This window comes from Oryzias melastigma, linkage group LG17 (genome assembly GCF_002922805.2).
Source record: "Oryzias melastigma strain HK-1 linkage group LG17, ASM292280v2, whole genome shotgun sequence".
Taxonomy (NCBI): Eukaryota; Metazoa; Chordata; class Actinopteri; order Beloniformes; family Adrianichthyidae; genus Oryzias; species Oryzias melastigma.
Window position 1 is genome coordinate 31,504,464 of NC_050528.1, and position 15,946 is coordinate 31,520,409.

A 15,946-nucleotide genomic window follows, 5' to 3' on the forward strand; every position below is an offset into this window, starting at 1 on the left:
AAACCCACGCATGCACGGGGAGAACATGCAAACTCCACACAGAAAGGTCCCAGCCAGGAGTCGAACCGGGGCCTTCTCGCTGTGAGGCCAGAGCGCTAACCACTGCGCCACCGTGCAGTCCGTCTTCTCAGAAATAAACCATTATTTGCATCTGTAGTTAGATTGTCAAGTTGCACAGTTGAACAGCAGTTGGACCGGCGATACCACTCCTTCTTACATTGTAGGTGTAACAACGAGTAGAAGCAGTTCAGCACCTTCACTGTCTGATGTAGTGGTGAGAGAGACACTGTCCAGGATGGATTTCAGTATTACCACCATCCTCCTTCTCTCCCCGGGACAGAACTGGCCCTCCTGATCAGCTTGTTCTGTTTTTTCCTGTTCTGCTCCATGCTGCCTGCTCCCCAACAGACAAGGGTGTGGAGAAATTGCAGAAGCTACCACAGAGTCATAGAAAGTTCTCTGAATGGGCCTCTTGACTCCAAAGGACCTCGGTTTCCTCAGTAGGTGCAGGTGACTTTGGGTCTGGTACAGGGCATCAGTATGTTCAGTTCTGTCCAGTTAAAAAGCCCCGCCCAGTGAACATTTCAATGTGGGCCCCAAATGGTTTACCTTTGGGTTGAATTGGTGGGCCCCAGGTGGGTTTGTCTGCAGGTTCCATGGTGGCCCCGTTAGTGTTTGCCCACTTTGGCATAGGTGGGGACTCAGTGGTCTGGGTCCCTACGCTAACCAGCTGTCCAGGGGAAAGCGTAGCAAGTAGAGCTGTCAGGCGATTAAATTTTTTAATCGCGATTAATCGCGTTGTCCAGAGTTAACTCGCGATTAATCGCATATTAATATGTGGCCTTTTTTTTTAGGAAAAAAATGTGTGCTTCGTGGAATTTAGCAGTTCTACATTAATTATAAAAACAGGAATGGCAAAATTAATAGTTTTCATCAAAAATACTTTATTTTGTAACATTGTATTAAGATAAACTTTCTTAATAATAAAAGGCTGTAACATAAAATGCCTAACAAAAGCCCAAGTGCAAGTGAAGGGCATTTTAAATTCAAAACTTCAATCAACGTTCAGTAAAATAAAATTAAAAACAACATCAAAAATAACATTTCCATAACACTTTCATGTTCATTTTTTGTCAGGACCAAATCTTTTCCTCCTCTGCTGAACTACAGTAATAAATGAAATAGAGATTTATCATTTCCAATGAACTTTTGTTTTTTAAAACATTAAAGACTGAGAAAAGCGGGATACTCTGTGGATAGTTTGACAGTCTGTTACTGCCGCCGCGTTCTCTGGCTGCAGCTCGATGCAGCGACGTGTCCAGCGGAGCTCACGCCATGAATATGCCGGCAGACAGACCGCTATGCTGGGGCTGGATCACGCTTAAACCTCTAGAACATTTAAAACGTCCCCAGGTGCGCTTGCTGTTTAGAACGTCTGGGGTCCGCAGCTCTCAGGACGCGGCGCCGGACGCGAGCCGGTACCACCAGACGTGGTACTGGCATAGACTTAATATATAAGGGTACTGGACGTGAACCGGAGCCGAGTTAGAGTGCAGGAGCTCTCCAGGTCCTAGCGCCGGGCCGGTTAGAGCTAGCAGCTCGGTGGTTGGAGACCCGCCCGTGATCTCGTGAGAGCAGCCGGTGAGTTAGGGCGGGACTTATCGAACTATGAGGTCCACCCATTATATACAGTCTATGGAAAATCCGCGATTAATGCGTCAAAAAAATTGTCGGCGTCAAGCACGTGTCAGATTAACGCGATTTTAACGCGCTAAATCTGACAGCCCTGGTAGCAAGCTAACAAGCTGCCTGGCATTCAGCGTAGTGAGTTGGTGAGCTCTGCTGCCCATCAAGCCACACTACTGAGTCCCCACCTAAGCCAAGTGGTTGCACTCACACCAGTCTGCAAAGCCCATGATGAATGACCTGTACTCCAGTTCATTGCCGTCACACACACAGTCAACAATGGCTGAGTCAGAGAACATAGGTGACAACTGAAGTTCCAGTTGTGGAAGGTGAAGAGGATCAGTGAGAGTAGTCTCCTGAGGTGCCCCCGGGCTGGAAATCACCATCTCTGACCCATGGTCATGTGGCCTCACATACTGTAGCATGGTGGTCTGTCAATCTTCCATCCAACCCCGCCCCTTCCAGCTTCTGTTCTGGAGGATGAGCCTCTCCATGGTCTTGTCTAGGTGGGAGGTCAGGACTTCTGGTCTGAAGGGGTTTGGCTCCTCAGTGTGCCTCATCTTAGGAACCAGAACTGGTAAGCCTAAGTTCTCTAACAGCTTTTAAATGTGCATTCTTTTCAACAACTATTCTTTTTTTTCCAATTGTGGTGGAGCGAGTTGTGATGAGAAATGTGTGAAATGTATTGTAGTCCTTCATTTCCTCCCTGTGCTCAAATAAGACTCACAGACAGAACATAAAATGAAGAACATTTTATTGAGCTTAATGAACAAAAGAAAGTAAAACATAAAAACAAAAACAACTATAAACAAAAGCAGAGTTCATTGTAGCCAATACTTGTGGCTAATCAATCAATCAGGAAGTTTGATGACAAAAATCACGAATCAGTCATTAAAAAGCTCATGAAAAGAAGAGTAACAACAGATTTTAAAACAAATGGTTCAGCTGCCAGAGACATCTTTTTTGTAAAACATAAAAACAGTTAATGTCACAAATACACATACAGTACAATACATGGGCAAAAGTCAACACGACAATTACCAAAGAACTTGTCTTCAGTATTATTAAAGAAACTCAAGTGACATCTGCTGGGGTATTTGAAATGTCAGCAGACCAAGTCATCACAAAGTCAGAAAGTTACATGGCCCTTCGGTGAAATTCTATGAACTACAAGCCTGTTTACAAGAGTGAAAATAAGCAATACAAAGTCATATCATGTTGCTCTGGCCTGATGTCATGTCATTATTGATCATTTGCATTCAAAACTCAAAAAAAGACATGAAAATGTTTGAAAGTTCAAGTAAGGAGAGTACATTGGGACACAATTTCTTACAGACAATCTGTTGGGCCATTTCTCACCCTAAGCAGAATGTCTGTGTCTAAAAGGTATAATCTCTAATGATCGAACCTCATTTTCAGATGGTAGGAAGGTAATGAAATAACACCACAGACGTGACCTCCACATCACACACATTAGAACCAAATGAAACAGCACTTCTAGTCAACATATGACAGGGTAATAAATGAGATAAAAACAGTTCAACTTTAAACTTTTTCCCCCTCGGATTATTACGAAACAGAGAGCCTTCAAGTTCAGCCGGAGACACAGTTTAATCATATAAACCTAAACATGGAGACATTATTACCGGTGTTCTTGTAAATAATAAATAAAAGAAACTTGTTTCTCAACATCTATGTCTTCCATACATTCTAAGTGAGATATCCACAGACACCGTTCCTTATAGCGATCATCCCAAAAACATTAGCTGGTAGCTCCTCCCACATGCAGCCGTGGTGGGAGATTTTTTTTTGACAGGTGACGAACAACGAATTTGTCTTGTGACGAAAGAGGGGCAGGGCATGTGAATTTGTCGTGCGGATGGCGTTCGGTGTGAATGCACCCTAAGGAAGGGCCCAGCCACCGATCCAATACATGCTGGAGGTCCTGGCTCAATTAAGCCAACAGGACAACATCATCTGCAAAGAGCAGAGAGGTCCCCAAAGGTCCCCTGAGGTCCCCAAACCAAATCCCCTCCGGCCCCTGGCTGCGCCTAGAAATTCTGTCCATAAGACCTATGAACAGAACCGGGGATAAAGGGCAGCCCTGCCGGAGTCCAACATGCACCGGGAACAGGTCTGACTTACTGCTGGCTAAGTGGACCAAGCTCCTGCTCCGGTCGTACAGAGAACGGACAGCAACCAGTAAGGCTCCCTGGATCTAATCAGCCATAAAAAGTATTTGAGAAGTCATATTAGATAGATCTAGATAGCACTTTTCAAGAACCATTCTACAACCAGTAACTTTGGCTGCTATTTTCTGACGCACACAATTATATAAAAGTATTGATGATAAGAAAACAAAATTAAAGAATGTATTTTTCTTTCACTTTACTACCTCTTCATTTGAGGCTTTTCCGTTTCTCTAAAAATATGATGTGAAAAATGTTGTACTGCGAACATTCATACTGCAAATTCTTTCCTAATATATGCCAGTTTGTGTCTGGATAACTGCAAGTCTTTCATGTGTGTGTAAGATTTTCACATTTTTCCTCTGGAGTTAATCCAAGCGCCTTGTTATTAAATCTTTGTAAATACTTTAAATGTCAAGTGAAAGATGAGAATGTTCTTTTCTGCTTATCAGCAATGAGCTGCACACATCCCAGCAGATTTTTGGATTTTATAATTTTAGACAAGTTTTAAATAAAACTGTAAAAGATAGAAACACACTTATCCTTTGCGTACATCTTTTGCCAAATTTGATTACAAAAGAGTCATTTCAAATACATTTAGTTGTGATAAAAAATTTACATCATATAAGTAGACAAAAATACTTCACAGTTTTTCTGTTTTAGGACAGTCAATGTTATTTAAAGTTTTTTTTCTGAAAGTCACACCAGCCAGCGCTCTGCTTTATCTTTGCATACAGAATACATATATATGAAATGAAGAAGAAGATACATATGTGAAGGAAGATTAAGCAAATATTTCCCATTTCATTAGTGACAGAAACACACACAAACCCAAACCTGCATTTCTCAAACTAAAGCATCTCCATGAGTACATGATGCAGCTGAAGGGTTGGTCACTTCAGCATTTATGTGCATTCATCTCATGTGAAAGATCAAGCTTGTTCCTCTAATGATGTCAGCCCACAAAATGCTAACAGTAAAGACCAAACAAAAAAACCTCTCAGCTGTTAGTCATCCGAGCATTTTGTTGTTGTTCTTTTTTTATTCGTGCACTGACAGCTTTACTGTAGCATTTAGTCCTGATTCAAGTCCATAGGTGTAGTGATGGGAGTGAGGTGGAAAAGCTCTGCGCCTTCAAAGTTCCTGCAGATAAATCTGCATATGCTTCAAGATAGATGTGGCTACTTCATCTGGACCTTCTGCATTTTCAAAAAATTCCAGAGATCCTTCACCACCTAAAGAAGGTGAGGAGAAAGAAAATTCAAAAGAAAGGGAGAAACTGTAAATCATTTGAATGAAGTGTGATACAGCACAGGGCACATGACTCACTTTACTATGACATGCTTTTGTGTATTTTGCCTGTGGGAACGATGTGCTTGGATGGGGCTGCTTAGGAACGACAAGGGGTTGGGTGGGGGAAGCTGTACATACCAGAGTATATGACTAGGTGCTCCAGGTCTGACAGATCTCAGCCTTGGCTGATGAAACTAAAGCACTTCCACAGATGTTTCTACACACTGGGATCAACAAGCTCTCCCTGAAATGACTCCACCCACACTTTTCTTGTGCACCGAGTCCTTGTATTGCTCTAAAGAGCTTCCAGCGGCTCTCACATCTGTGCACTTAACTTTTTTAACACCACCATTTGAAATGACCATTAAATATTCTAATTCAAGTGAACCTAACCTTACAGCATAAATAATGCAGTTTCAACACTTGCCTTAAATTACAATTCTGCCATGACTTCCTAAAACTAATGGAAAGCCACGCTATACGATGGATTCAAGTTAGAAAAAGACTTAAGTGCAACTTTTGGTCAAAGGCCTTGAATTGAAAAAGACTGGTACAATTCACATCCCACCAGCACTTTCATTAAGGCTACAGAAGACAAAATATAATTCATCACACAGAGCTTTGCCTTGGCAGGTGTACTCCCACTCCACCTCGTATGAGTGGATCGACACAACAAAAATATATTTCATAAGGAAAGCACTGTGCTGAAGAGACAGCTGTGGTATACCAGCCAGTGTGGGGACTGTAGAGAAGCAATAAGACATCAAAACCAAGAATTCAAAAAGCTAAAATGAGGTTTGGGTTAATACACCCTGTGTCAACTGAGGACTATTTATATAATTCTTTCCATCCTTAGAAATTAGAATGGAAGCTGTGACTTTTGTAAGTAATATGACATCATAAAATGAAAACAAAAGTAGGACTGACATTGTTTCTTACCTGTTTGTCTGTGATTTTAAAAGAACTCTTCAGAAAATTTTCAAACTTCTGTTCAGTTTTTGGTAAAGGTTTTCCCTGAAGGAAAAAACAAACATATAAAACATTATCTGAGCAATAAAGCTTAAAAAGAAAGAAATAAAAGGAAATAACGACAGTACAATCTTTACCTCTTTGGCTGCTGTGGACAACTTGCTCTTAATCTCAGTCAAAGACAGAGAATTGGACGGGCCAGCCTGGGGCTTGTCTTTTCCTGGGGTATGTAACTAGGCATACAGATAAGAAAATTTAGCTTAATATGTCAAATAAGACAGATTTACAAAGATGCAGATAACATCAAAGTCTAAAATTCCACAGGAATATTTTCTTATCCGCCCTCAAGGTTAGGTATCAATAATCATTTTACTTCCTCTGCTCTGGCAAAAAAAAAAAAAGAACTTGAGATACTGACAGGGATTTTGGTCCCATACCACAACCTCATACTTTTATTTAGTCTTGGTCTGTGCTTATGGGCTCACTGTGATGAAAGAGCTGAATACAAATAAAAGCACTACAAAGGGCTATACAGTTTAGTTAAATTACATTATTTTGCTCTTTTCTGAACAAAGTACAGCATGTATAACATGAACATTCTATTTGAAGGGTACACCCAGACCAAGGCAGCCAAAGTTCCAGACATCTTCCATTCCCTCGGTGTGACACATCAACATACAGAGACTGTGGAGCCCAGCTGCATGTTAGGCAGCCTGTCCCTACATGCTAAACCAGTTTGGAATCCAGCGAAATTGCAGGGTTTATTAATAGCTAGAAATGCATTTAAAAGGCAACAGAAACAATTTACAGAACACACTCACTCTTGTGCCATCTCACACAATGAGCACAGCCAACACCAGGGTCTACTCTTCTGCAGGCAATGGCATGCACTGCCTTAATCATGACACTCCTTATCTTCTGGTTCCCAAGCTGTTTTATTGCTCTTTTAAGGAGTTTAATGTAATTTATATGACACGTTACAAGGGAATCCCAAATCCTAAAGTTGTTTGGAAGTATATGGAACCATAATACCAACTGCCAGGATATTTTCATGCACAGCTTGGGGCACAAAAATAACTGACTATACTGACCTTTTGGTGGGCTACCGTCTTTATTAGGTCTGTGGTTCATTGCTTAGGTGGCGATCCAATTCGATTCACGTATCAAGCTCAACGATTCACGAATCGAATCACGATTCTAACTTTTTAATATGTTTATTACAATGTGTATGTCTATTTACTGGATGGATAAAAATTCAAATTATTTGCATTTAATCATCATTTATACATTTATTTAGAACAGGAGATCAAAATGAACAAAACTGATTAAAAAAAACACAAAGATTCAGATAAAAAGAAATGTTGTTTGTCATTTTAAACATTTTTTTTTAATCAATCTTCTGGTTCAGCAGTAACATAAACAACATAAACATGATAAAAATCACTGCTGTTTTGGATCATTTAACAGCAAAACCTGAAAATGTTCTCCACAGTTTTCTATCCTCAAAGTTCTTTAATATTTTATGTTCTAATGATCACATATTGGTTCAGAGTCCGTATGAAAAAAGTATTTTTTTTCGCAGCAGAATCAGCTGATTCACGTTGATTACATCCACCTTTCAGCAGCGCGAGGCTGTTTCTTCAGAATAAGATGGAGTTTCGTTAATTATGTCAAATGTTGAAGAGTTATCATAACCAAAAGAAAGTAAACACTGAAGCTAATGCTCCAATGTTAAAGCTAATTCATTGTTTCAGAAGTTATGTCTGTGAGCGGAAGTTCAGTCTCAGTTTCTGAACAGAAAAAAGCTCTTGCTAGTTTTACTTTGAAAACCGGAAGCTTCATCGTCACAAAGGTGTGTTTACCTCCGTTGGCAGAACCGCGGCTCTTTGTTTTAGTTCGTAAACTTAAATCCTACATTAAAATCCTACATTAATCTGCATTTCAGAGCAAAATACATCGTTCCCAGGCGATATTTTGATCATATTTTACTACAATTTACTACATTTATAAAGATCACGAATCAGCGATCTTGGACTTCGCGAGTATCCGTACTCGAATTTTCAGGAGCAGATCGCGAACACTCGAGCACCCGGATACTCCTCACAGCCCTAGTCTTTATTCTGACAAAAAAGGAGTAGAGGGCAAAAGGACTCCTGGTGTTGACTCACCACAATCTGTCTCCCCTGAGCTGAGAGCTCTGGTTTTGGCTCTCCTAAAACATATCTGCTTCCTCAGTAAATGAAATGTGGTTTGGATGTGAAGGTCAACATCTGCTGTACCTCGCATGCTCACCCGTCTCGTTTTTTGCTTCTTGTTGTACATCAGGGTCTATTATTTTCCTGCACCTATATTCTGCTCTTCGCGGCAGATTATAGATTTATGTTTTTTTTTGCCACAGCTGATCAAAAGTGCACGTGCCTGCTCAAACCATTAAAAACAGACTCCATGAAGGTGGTGAGAGCCACAAGTCCACAGGTGGGAGTTGAGAGTAAAGTATATTTGCTAGAGAAACCCAAGATTGGCAAATTGAGGAACACATTACACCTGCCTCACGGCAGAAGGCACTTGTGAACCCGGAGAATGAGAAAGCGAGGCTAAAGAATAATAGAATGCAAGTCGAGAGCAGCGTCCAGTTAATCTTTAATATTGTTTAGCATCATTTTCTAAATGGAAGATTACGTGCCTAAACTCAGGAGTTTCTGGAGACACGTAACTGGCAGTGATCTCCATTGAGACAGAGAGACATTTAAAACTGAAGAAAGAAAAGAAAGACTTCTATAAAAAAGTTATTGATTTTTTTTTTTTTTAGAAGGAGCAGCACACAGACTTCATTTCTAAGTAAAAGTACGTCAATAATAAGAATTCTGGTGATTTTTTTGTGCTGCAGTTTGTAAATGGAAGAAAAATGTTAAAGTTCAAATTTGAACAGCACACTTTAACTGTTGCCAAAAAATGGTGAATACGCTACTCTGCAGGGTTCATCCAACCATCCAGGACCGGGTCGCGGGTGCAGCAGTCTAAGCAACGATGCCCAGACTTCCCTCTCCCCGGTCACTTCCTCCAGCTCCTCTGGGGGGACCCCAAGGTGTTTCCAGACCAGCCGAGAAACATAGTCTCTCCAGGGTGTCCTGGGTCTTCCGCGGGGCCTCCGCCCAGTGGGACATGCCCGGAACACCTCTCTAGGGAGGCGTCCAGAGGACATCCGGATCAGAAGCTCGAGCCACCTCAACTGGCTCTGGTCAACATAGAGGAGCAGTGGCTCTAGTTTGCGCTCTCTGTGAGGGACCAATGTTCTCACCCTATATCTAAAGGAGCGCCCAGCCACACTATGGAGGATGCTCATTTCAGCAGCTTCTAGTCGGGACCTCGTTCTTTCGGTTGTGACATCCAACACTTGGTAGCCAAGTCGGGGCCTTAAGAGTAAGCCCACACCAACCCGCTGCCTCTCACCATGGGGAACTCCAGAATGGTAGAGTCCACAGCCCAGGCTGTGGGTGGAGATGAGCCCAACTATGTCAAGCTGGTCGGACGTCCTAATGTTAAAAACTAGGACCACAGAGGAGATCTTAATGCTCTCAAACAATCATGACCTCTACGTTCACGAAGAACTGCTCATGTGAAGTCTGTTCTGACCCACAGAAGATGAGAAACAGATGAAAACCTTAGTTCTCACTGCTAGGACCAGTTCCAGGCCCTAGCAGGGTGCAGAGCCAAAGATTTGTGACGGGGACGGAGCCTTATTTGTGCGTGATTTCAAAATTACGAGCTCACTAGTTCATGTCTGCGACTCGTAAATAGTTTTCATACTGCTCCATAACTCTGCGGCAGATCCGTGCCGACACAGTGCCTGTCTGTCTGTGTGGTGAACGTTTCAAAATCCGAGCTCTTTGAACCGCACAACACGAGGGTGACACAAATATGAATGAAGTCTTGGCTGAGCGGCTCATCGCCAGCATAAATTCATAATAACACGGAAGTACAAACAAAAAACAACGCTTGAACTAGCAAATTAGTTTTTGACCATTTTATTAGTTGATGTAGTTGCAACTAATCCAGGCAGCCCCATTGTACACACAAACATTCATGTATGTGACGCATGTCCTTTACATGGACGGATGCCGCACACAAACGCGCATGCACACAAAAATAGGAAGGCGACACACGCTCACAAACAGACATGCATGTATGGACATATTATCAGACACAAGTATTGGTGCATGCCAGTGACGTGCGGTGAGGTTCACGGCTGGTGAGGGACTGACGTCATCAGTCAGATTTACAAATTTACAAAGGGTTGGAAAGCTCTGACACAATCTGACAACACTGCTTCTAGAGCAGCTTATTCACCGTTTGATTGACAACAAATAAAGTGCTGTTTAGAATTTCCTTTTCTTCTGTTTACAAACTGTAGCATGAAAAAGAAAAATCACCAACATCATTGGTGATTATAATATATTATAATATTATAATATATTATATTGATTATAAGGTTATTGACATCCTTTTACTGAAGTCTATGTGCTGCTCCTTCTGAAGAAACAGATGAATGTTCTGTTTGTAGAAGTTTTCCTTTTCTTTCTTCAGTGTTAAAAGTCTCTCTCTGTCTCAGTAGAGATCACTACCAATGACGTGTCTAAACAAATTCTTGAGTTTAGGGGTTTAAAAATCCACCTTTTAGAAATTGATGCTAAACAACATTAAAGAGTAACTGGACGGCTGCACTTGACTTGCTGCCACTAAATCTATTGTTCTTTATCAGCAGTGTCACATATCTCTGGGCTCACCAGCGTCCTCTGCCTCGTGGCATGTGTACTGCAGTGCGGCTTTTTAAAGCACATTTTTAGTGGATAAAAAGACTAAATGAGTCACAAACTGGCATCAGTGTAATCAGACAGATGGAGAGAGATAAGCAAGTTAGGTCATTTTAAAATAAAGTAAGTAAGTAAGTCAGTAAGTAAGCAACGTTTATTTATATAGAACCTTTCATAGACAAAAATCAGAAGGTGCTTCACAAATTAAAAGCATAAAAACAAATAATTTAAAAAGTAAAAACCATAAAAGACAAAGCTTCACTGATTAAAAACATAAAAGATAAAACCTCACAACTAAATAATTGCGTCATCCCTCTGGACAACTCCCTCATTCTCCCCTCCCCTCAAGTTAAAAGCCTGGGTGTCATCTTGGACAGCACTCTTTCCTACACTTCTCACATCAACAATATCACTCGGACTGCCTACTTCCACCTCCGGAACATCCGCCGTCTTCGTCCTTCCCTCAGCCCTCATTCCACTGCCGTACTGGTCCACAGCCTCGTCACATCTCACCTGGACTATTGTAATTCTCTTCTGTATGGACTCCCTCAAAAAACTCTCCGGAAACTCCAGCTGGTCCAAAACTCTGCTGCCCGCGTCATCACACAGACTCCTTCCTTCCACCACATCACGCCCATACTCAGGCAGCTTCACTGGCTACCCATCACCTAGCGGATCACTTACAAAATCCTTCTCCTAACCCACAAAGCCATCCATAACCTTGCTCCGCCATATCTCTCTGAACTACTCCAAGTCGTCATTCCAGTCCGCTCCCTCAGTTCCTCAACTTCCCTCCAACTCGTCATCCCCACCGCCCGCCTTGTCACCATGGGGAGCAGAGCATTCAGTCGCTCTGCCCCACAACTCTGGAACTCCCTCCCACCTGAACTCAGGACTATGGACTCACTCCCTCTCTTCATCTCCAACCTCAAAACCCATCTTTTCAAACTGGGCTACTCATCATGACTGCAATACATCTGTATTTTTTAACACCAATGTTCTATATTTTTTATTTGTGCTTTTATCCTGTTCGGTGACCTTGAGTTCCATGAAAGGCGCCTGACAAATAAAATGTATTTATTATTATATTGTAATAATATATGACCATTTTTAAAAGACAAAACTTTTCCAAACAAATCGCTGTAACTCCTTGGGCGTTTGTCAAAGAGTCACGTTTTGTTTTTTTTACCAAAACATAGGAAAATTTCTCTAGATTCGTTCAATATCACCGACAAAGTCATGGGGTGAACAGTTTTTTGCAAGAGCCCCAAGTTTGAGGCAAACTCCACCCACATCTCGTATACTTTTCCATTATGCATGAAGTGAACACTTTTTTTGTCCTTGCCTATGTTTAGATTGCCATTGTGAGAGCAACCTTGAACTGAGAAACATGAAACTTACACAGATCATAGTCTAAAATGTTGTGGTTCTAACAAGGGTTCAATGATTTTGATATCAGAAGCAGTTCTGAAGATATGGACATTTGTTTAAAGCATGTAAAATGGACGTTTTTTTCATTCGTTAACATAGGATTTGGAGGTAATGAAGGTCTTACTCCTCTCACTTCTGATCAATTTAATAAAAATATGTTATGGTTGACACAAATAAAATGAATATTTAACAGTTCATCTATGTCTGTGGTTTACAAAACTGAAAGAAATATTCTGATCAGACGTATGGTTGGTAAACAGCGGTCATTTGTTCGGCACAAACTTAAAAAACCTGGGTTTTTAGAGCCGGTCCGACTGACTTTCACGGCCATGTCACGGCTGGAGCACGGAAAACACGTCATCCCCGTGGTACAGACGCTGTTAGCAGTGGACTGGTAGTGCAATGGCAGAGACGTGGCCGCAGAATAGACACTCGGTACAAAATGTGTCTGCCGGTACACATAGAAAAAAATTTTGAACTGCACGAAAATTGAGGCCGTGGGTGACTGCATGTGGTACCAGTGGTACAGCCGTGCAATGGCCGTGGAGCAGCAGTGCAACAGCAGTTTCAGTGCGGGATTTGGCTGTGGAGTGAACGCCGGCACACATGCTTGGACACCGAAATTCTGCGTTCATGCACGGCTGTAGCACGACCATTTCCCCGGCCGGTCTGCTTTTGTACCACTGCTTACAGGCATCTGTTTAGCAGCTGAGCATCAGAGGACGCACTTACACGTGATTAACCAGTGCTCTGTCAGTGGAATGGACTCCAGTGTCTGTATCACTGCTATTCCACAAACATGCATAAAGTCAGCGCGTCTAAGCCCATGTGGCAGATTTTACCAATTTTTTACCAGTGATATGGCTGTTAAATCCTTCTCCCCAAACCGCAGATGTCCTCCCCTTCCCCACCTGAAACCCACAGATTCTGAATGAGGCACGTTCAGGGTTTTTTACAGCTATATAACCGTTTTCTCTTCTTAAACTGGGATGTTCATGTATATAGTTCTACAGTAGAACAGATCTTTCTGTAAAACAAGGCTTTTGAAAATGTACTGGCCCATTTCTACAAAAAATGTTTACATGTCAGTTTTTGTCTGTTCTGTTCATATGTTGCTTTTGTTTACACATCAGCTCTCTTGTTTATCCTTTTTGGTGCCTTTGTTTGAATTTACATAGTTTTAAGCTTTTTTTCTCCTTATAATTTTCTGAAAATCTGTTTCTGTAGAATTCATGAGCTGGAACCCCAATTTAGGTCAAAATATACAATTAAATACTTAAAATCAATTAATCGATTGTATACAACTAATTTATTTCAGTGCAATATCTTTGAGCAGCTAGATTCAATTCCACCATTTCACCAACTAAGCGCACTGTTGCAACACACCTTTAAAAGGAACATAGTAAACAACAATACCCAAATATAAAGGGTCAAAAAAATTCTGCAGCAAGATTCTGCAAGTTATCCCACTTAGAGTGAGGAAAGTAAGCAATTGAACACCCTGTGATTTTGCTAATTCTACCACGTAGAAATCATGGAGGGTTCTGAAGTTTTCATCATACGTGCATGTCCACTGTGAGAGGCATAATATTAAAAAAATATCTGGAAATCCCAAAGTATGATTTTTAAATAATTTATTTGTATGTTACTGCTGCAAATAGGTATTTGAACACCTGAGAAATTCAATTACTCTACCAAAAATATTTGGTACAGTAGCCTTTGTTTGTGATTCCACAGGACAAACATTTCCTGTAGTTTTTCATCAGGTTTGCACACACTGTTCAAGGGATTTTGGCCCCCTTCCCTAAACAGATCTTCTCTACATCAGTCAGGCTTCTGGGCTGTCGCTGAGAAACACAGGCTTTGAGCTCCCTCCAAGTAACCTTTGCTATCCTAGGCATATATACATTAAAAGTAGGTTCATCTGGACCCACAAACAACGCCCTGAACTTTTTTTTTCAAAGATATTGTATCTTCACTGGTGTCTCTGGCAGACATAAAATCCTGTCTGCCTTTGTCATGGGAGGAATCACACATCGATGTAAGGATGGGTCGTCTGGACCCCATAAGAGAGCAGGAGGGATATTTTCTATTCGGTTTAGGTCTGGAAACTGTATAACCTTCTCAAACTAGTGCTTTTAATTTAGAATAATTAGTTAGTTAAATAACATATTTAAGGGATAGATATGGAGCTGATGTTGTACATGTTAGTCAGTTCCCATAACAATGCCTTATACTCTTCTTGCGACAGGGGCGTGTAAAAGGATTTACAACTTTATGATGGTGACGTTTACTGGAAGGCATCACCTTCTTCAAACCACCGAACACCAGCTGCAAGTTTAGCTCTATCCCAGGGTCAGTTGAATTTAAACGAGCCGTTTTTCATGTGCTTGTTTCACACATAAGAGTGCAGCTACACCCGAGGATGAAAGAGGTAAGAACGTCTGTGCTGGCAGAAAATCTGACCAGCTAAACTAATGACCCTTCACCTATCTTTACAAAAGAAACACGCAGACATCCACGCCTGCTTCTTGCTCTTCAGGGGCATCTGGAAGTGCAAGCTGCACAAGACATCAAACACTATAATGAGAGCAATTGGGAGAAGGTGTGCCCAGGAAGTGAGGGGTGTGAACACATTGTAGAAGAAACAGTTGTGAACAGTGATAAAGGGATGGGAGTACTAAAAGTAAAGCCAGTATGCTAAACTGCTGGGAAAGTTTCTGTGTTTCCTTGGCCATCAGTAAATTCCCATAAGCACAGCAAAAGCTGCTGCTTTATGCCCGAGAGAAAACCACTACAGAGTCTAACATTGCTTTTAACCATTGTGCTGTCCTAGGCTAGTTTACATTAAAAGTAGGGTCATCTTGACCCACAGCGCCCTGAACTTTTTTTCAAGTTTTTTTTTTTAATTTTTTTTTTATCTTCACTGATGTTCGTGGCAGACATGAAATCCTGTCCACCTTTGTTATGGGAGGGATCACACATCAATGTAAGGGTGGGGTCATCTGGACCCCAGAAGAGAGACGAGGGTTAAGAGCTAAACTTTCAGCATTAAAGAGTTTATAAATCCTGAAGCTTAGTATTTGACAAAAACGCTAAGCTGTACACATGAGTGATGTAGACCCTTTATCCAGTCATGTTTTGTTACACCTAAAGCCAACATTGCCATGCTAGCGCATGATATCTTTTCTGAACAGTTTCTGCAAAAGCGTGTTCTCTAACAGGAATATGTGTAGTAGATATTAAAGCCGGAGATTAGTTTACTAATAAGTTTGTTTCTCCAGTGCTTGTGAGCTGCTTAGGGATGAGGGGCATCAAAGGTGACTCCAACTCAATAGAGCTGGGGTCACAGGTTGAAACCCTGCCCCAGGAAACCAGTTTAGAGGTGTGTTTGTTTAAAACAAATACAAATTTCAAACATGGATTTTGAAAGGTCTAAGACAGGGGTGTCAAATGTACAGACCCCAGAAGGTTTATCCCTTCCCCTCTCTTGTGGGGTCCAGATGACTCCAACCACATATTAATGTGTGATTCCTTCAGTGGCGGGCCGTCAGGGCCTGCAAGGCC

The 15,946-nt window shown here is 41.5% G+C and overlaps 1 protein-coding gene across 2 annotated transcripts in view; it reads right to left on the reverse strand.

Moving 5' to 3' along the window:
• Positions 1 to 2,423: 2,423 nt before the first annotated feature.
• The window catches only part of npm1b (nucleophosmin 1b), a 46,146-nt gene continuing 32,623 nt past the window's right edge, over positions 2,424 to 15,946 (reverse strand). For both annotated transcript variants that reach the window (XM_036216382.1, XM_036216383.1), the window contains 3 exons: positions 6,275 to 6,370; positions 6,108 to 6,182; positions 2,424 to 5,110 (listed from right to left, as the gene is read on the reverse strand). In XM_036216382.1, the coding sequence (XP_036072275.1) occupies positions 5,057 to 5,110; positions 6,108 to 6,182; positions 6,275 to 6,370 (225 nt within the window). In that variant the 3' untranslated portion in view covers positions 2,424 to 5,056. The remainder of the gene's footprint in view (positions 5,111 to 6,107; positions 6,183 to 6,274; positions 6,371 to 15,946) is intronic.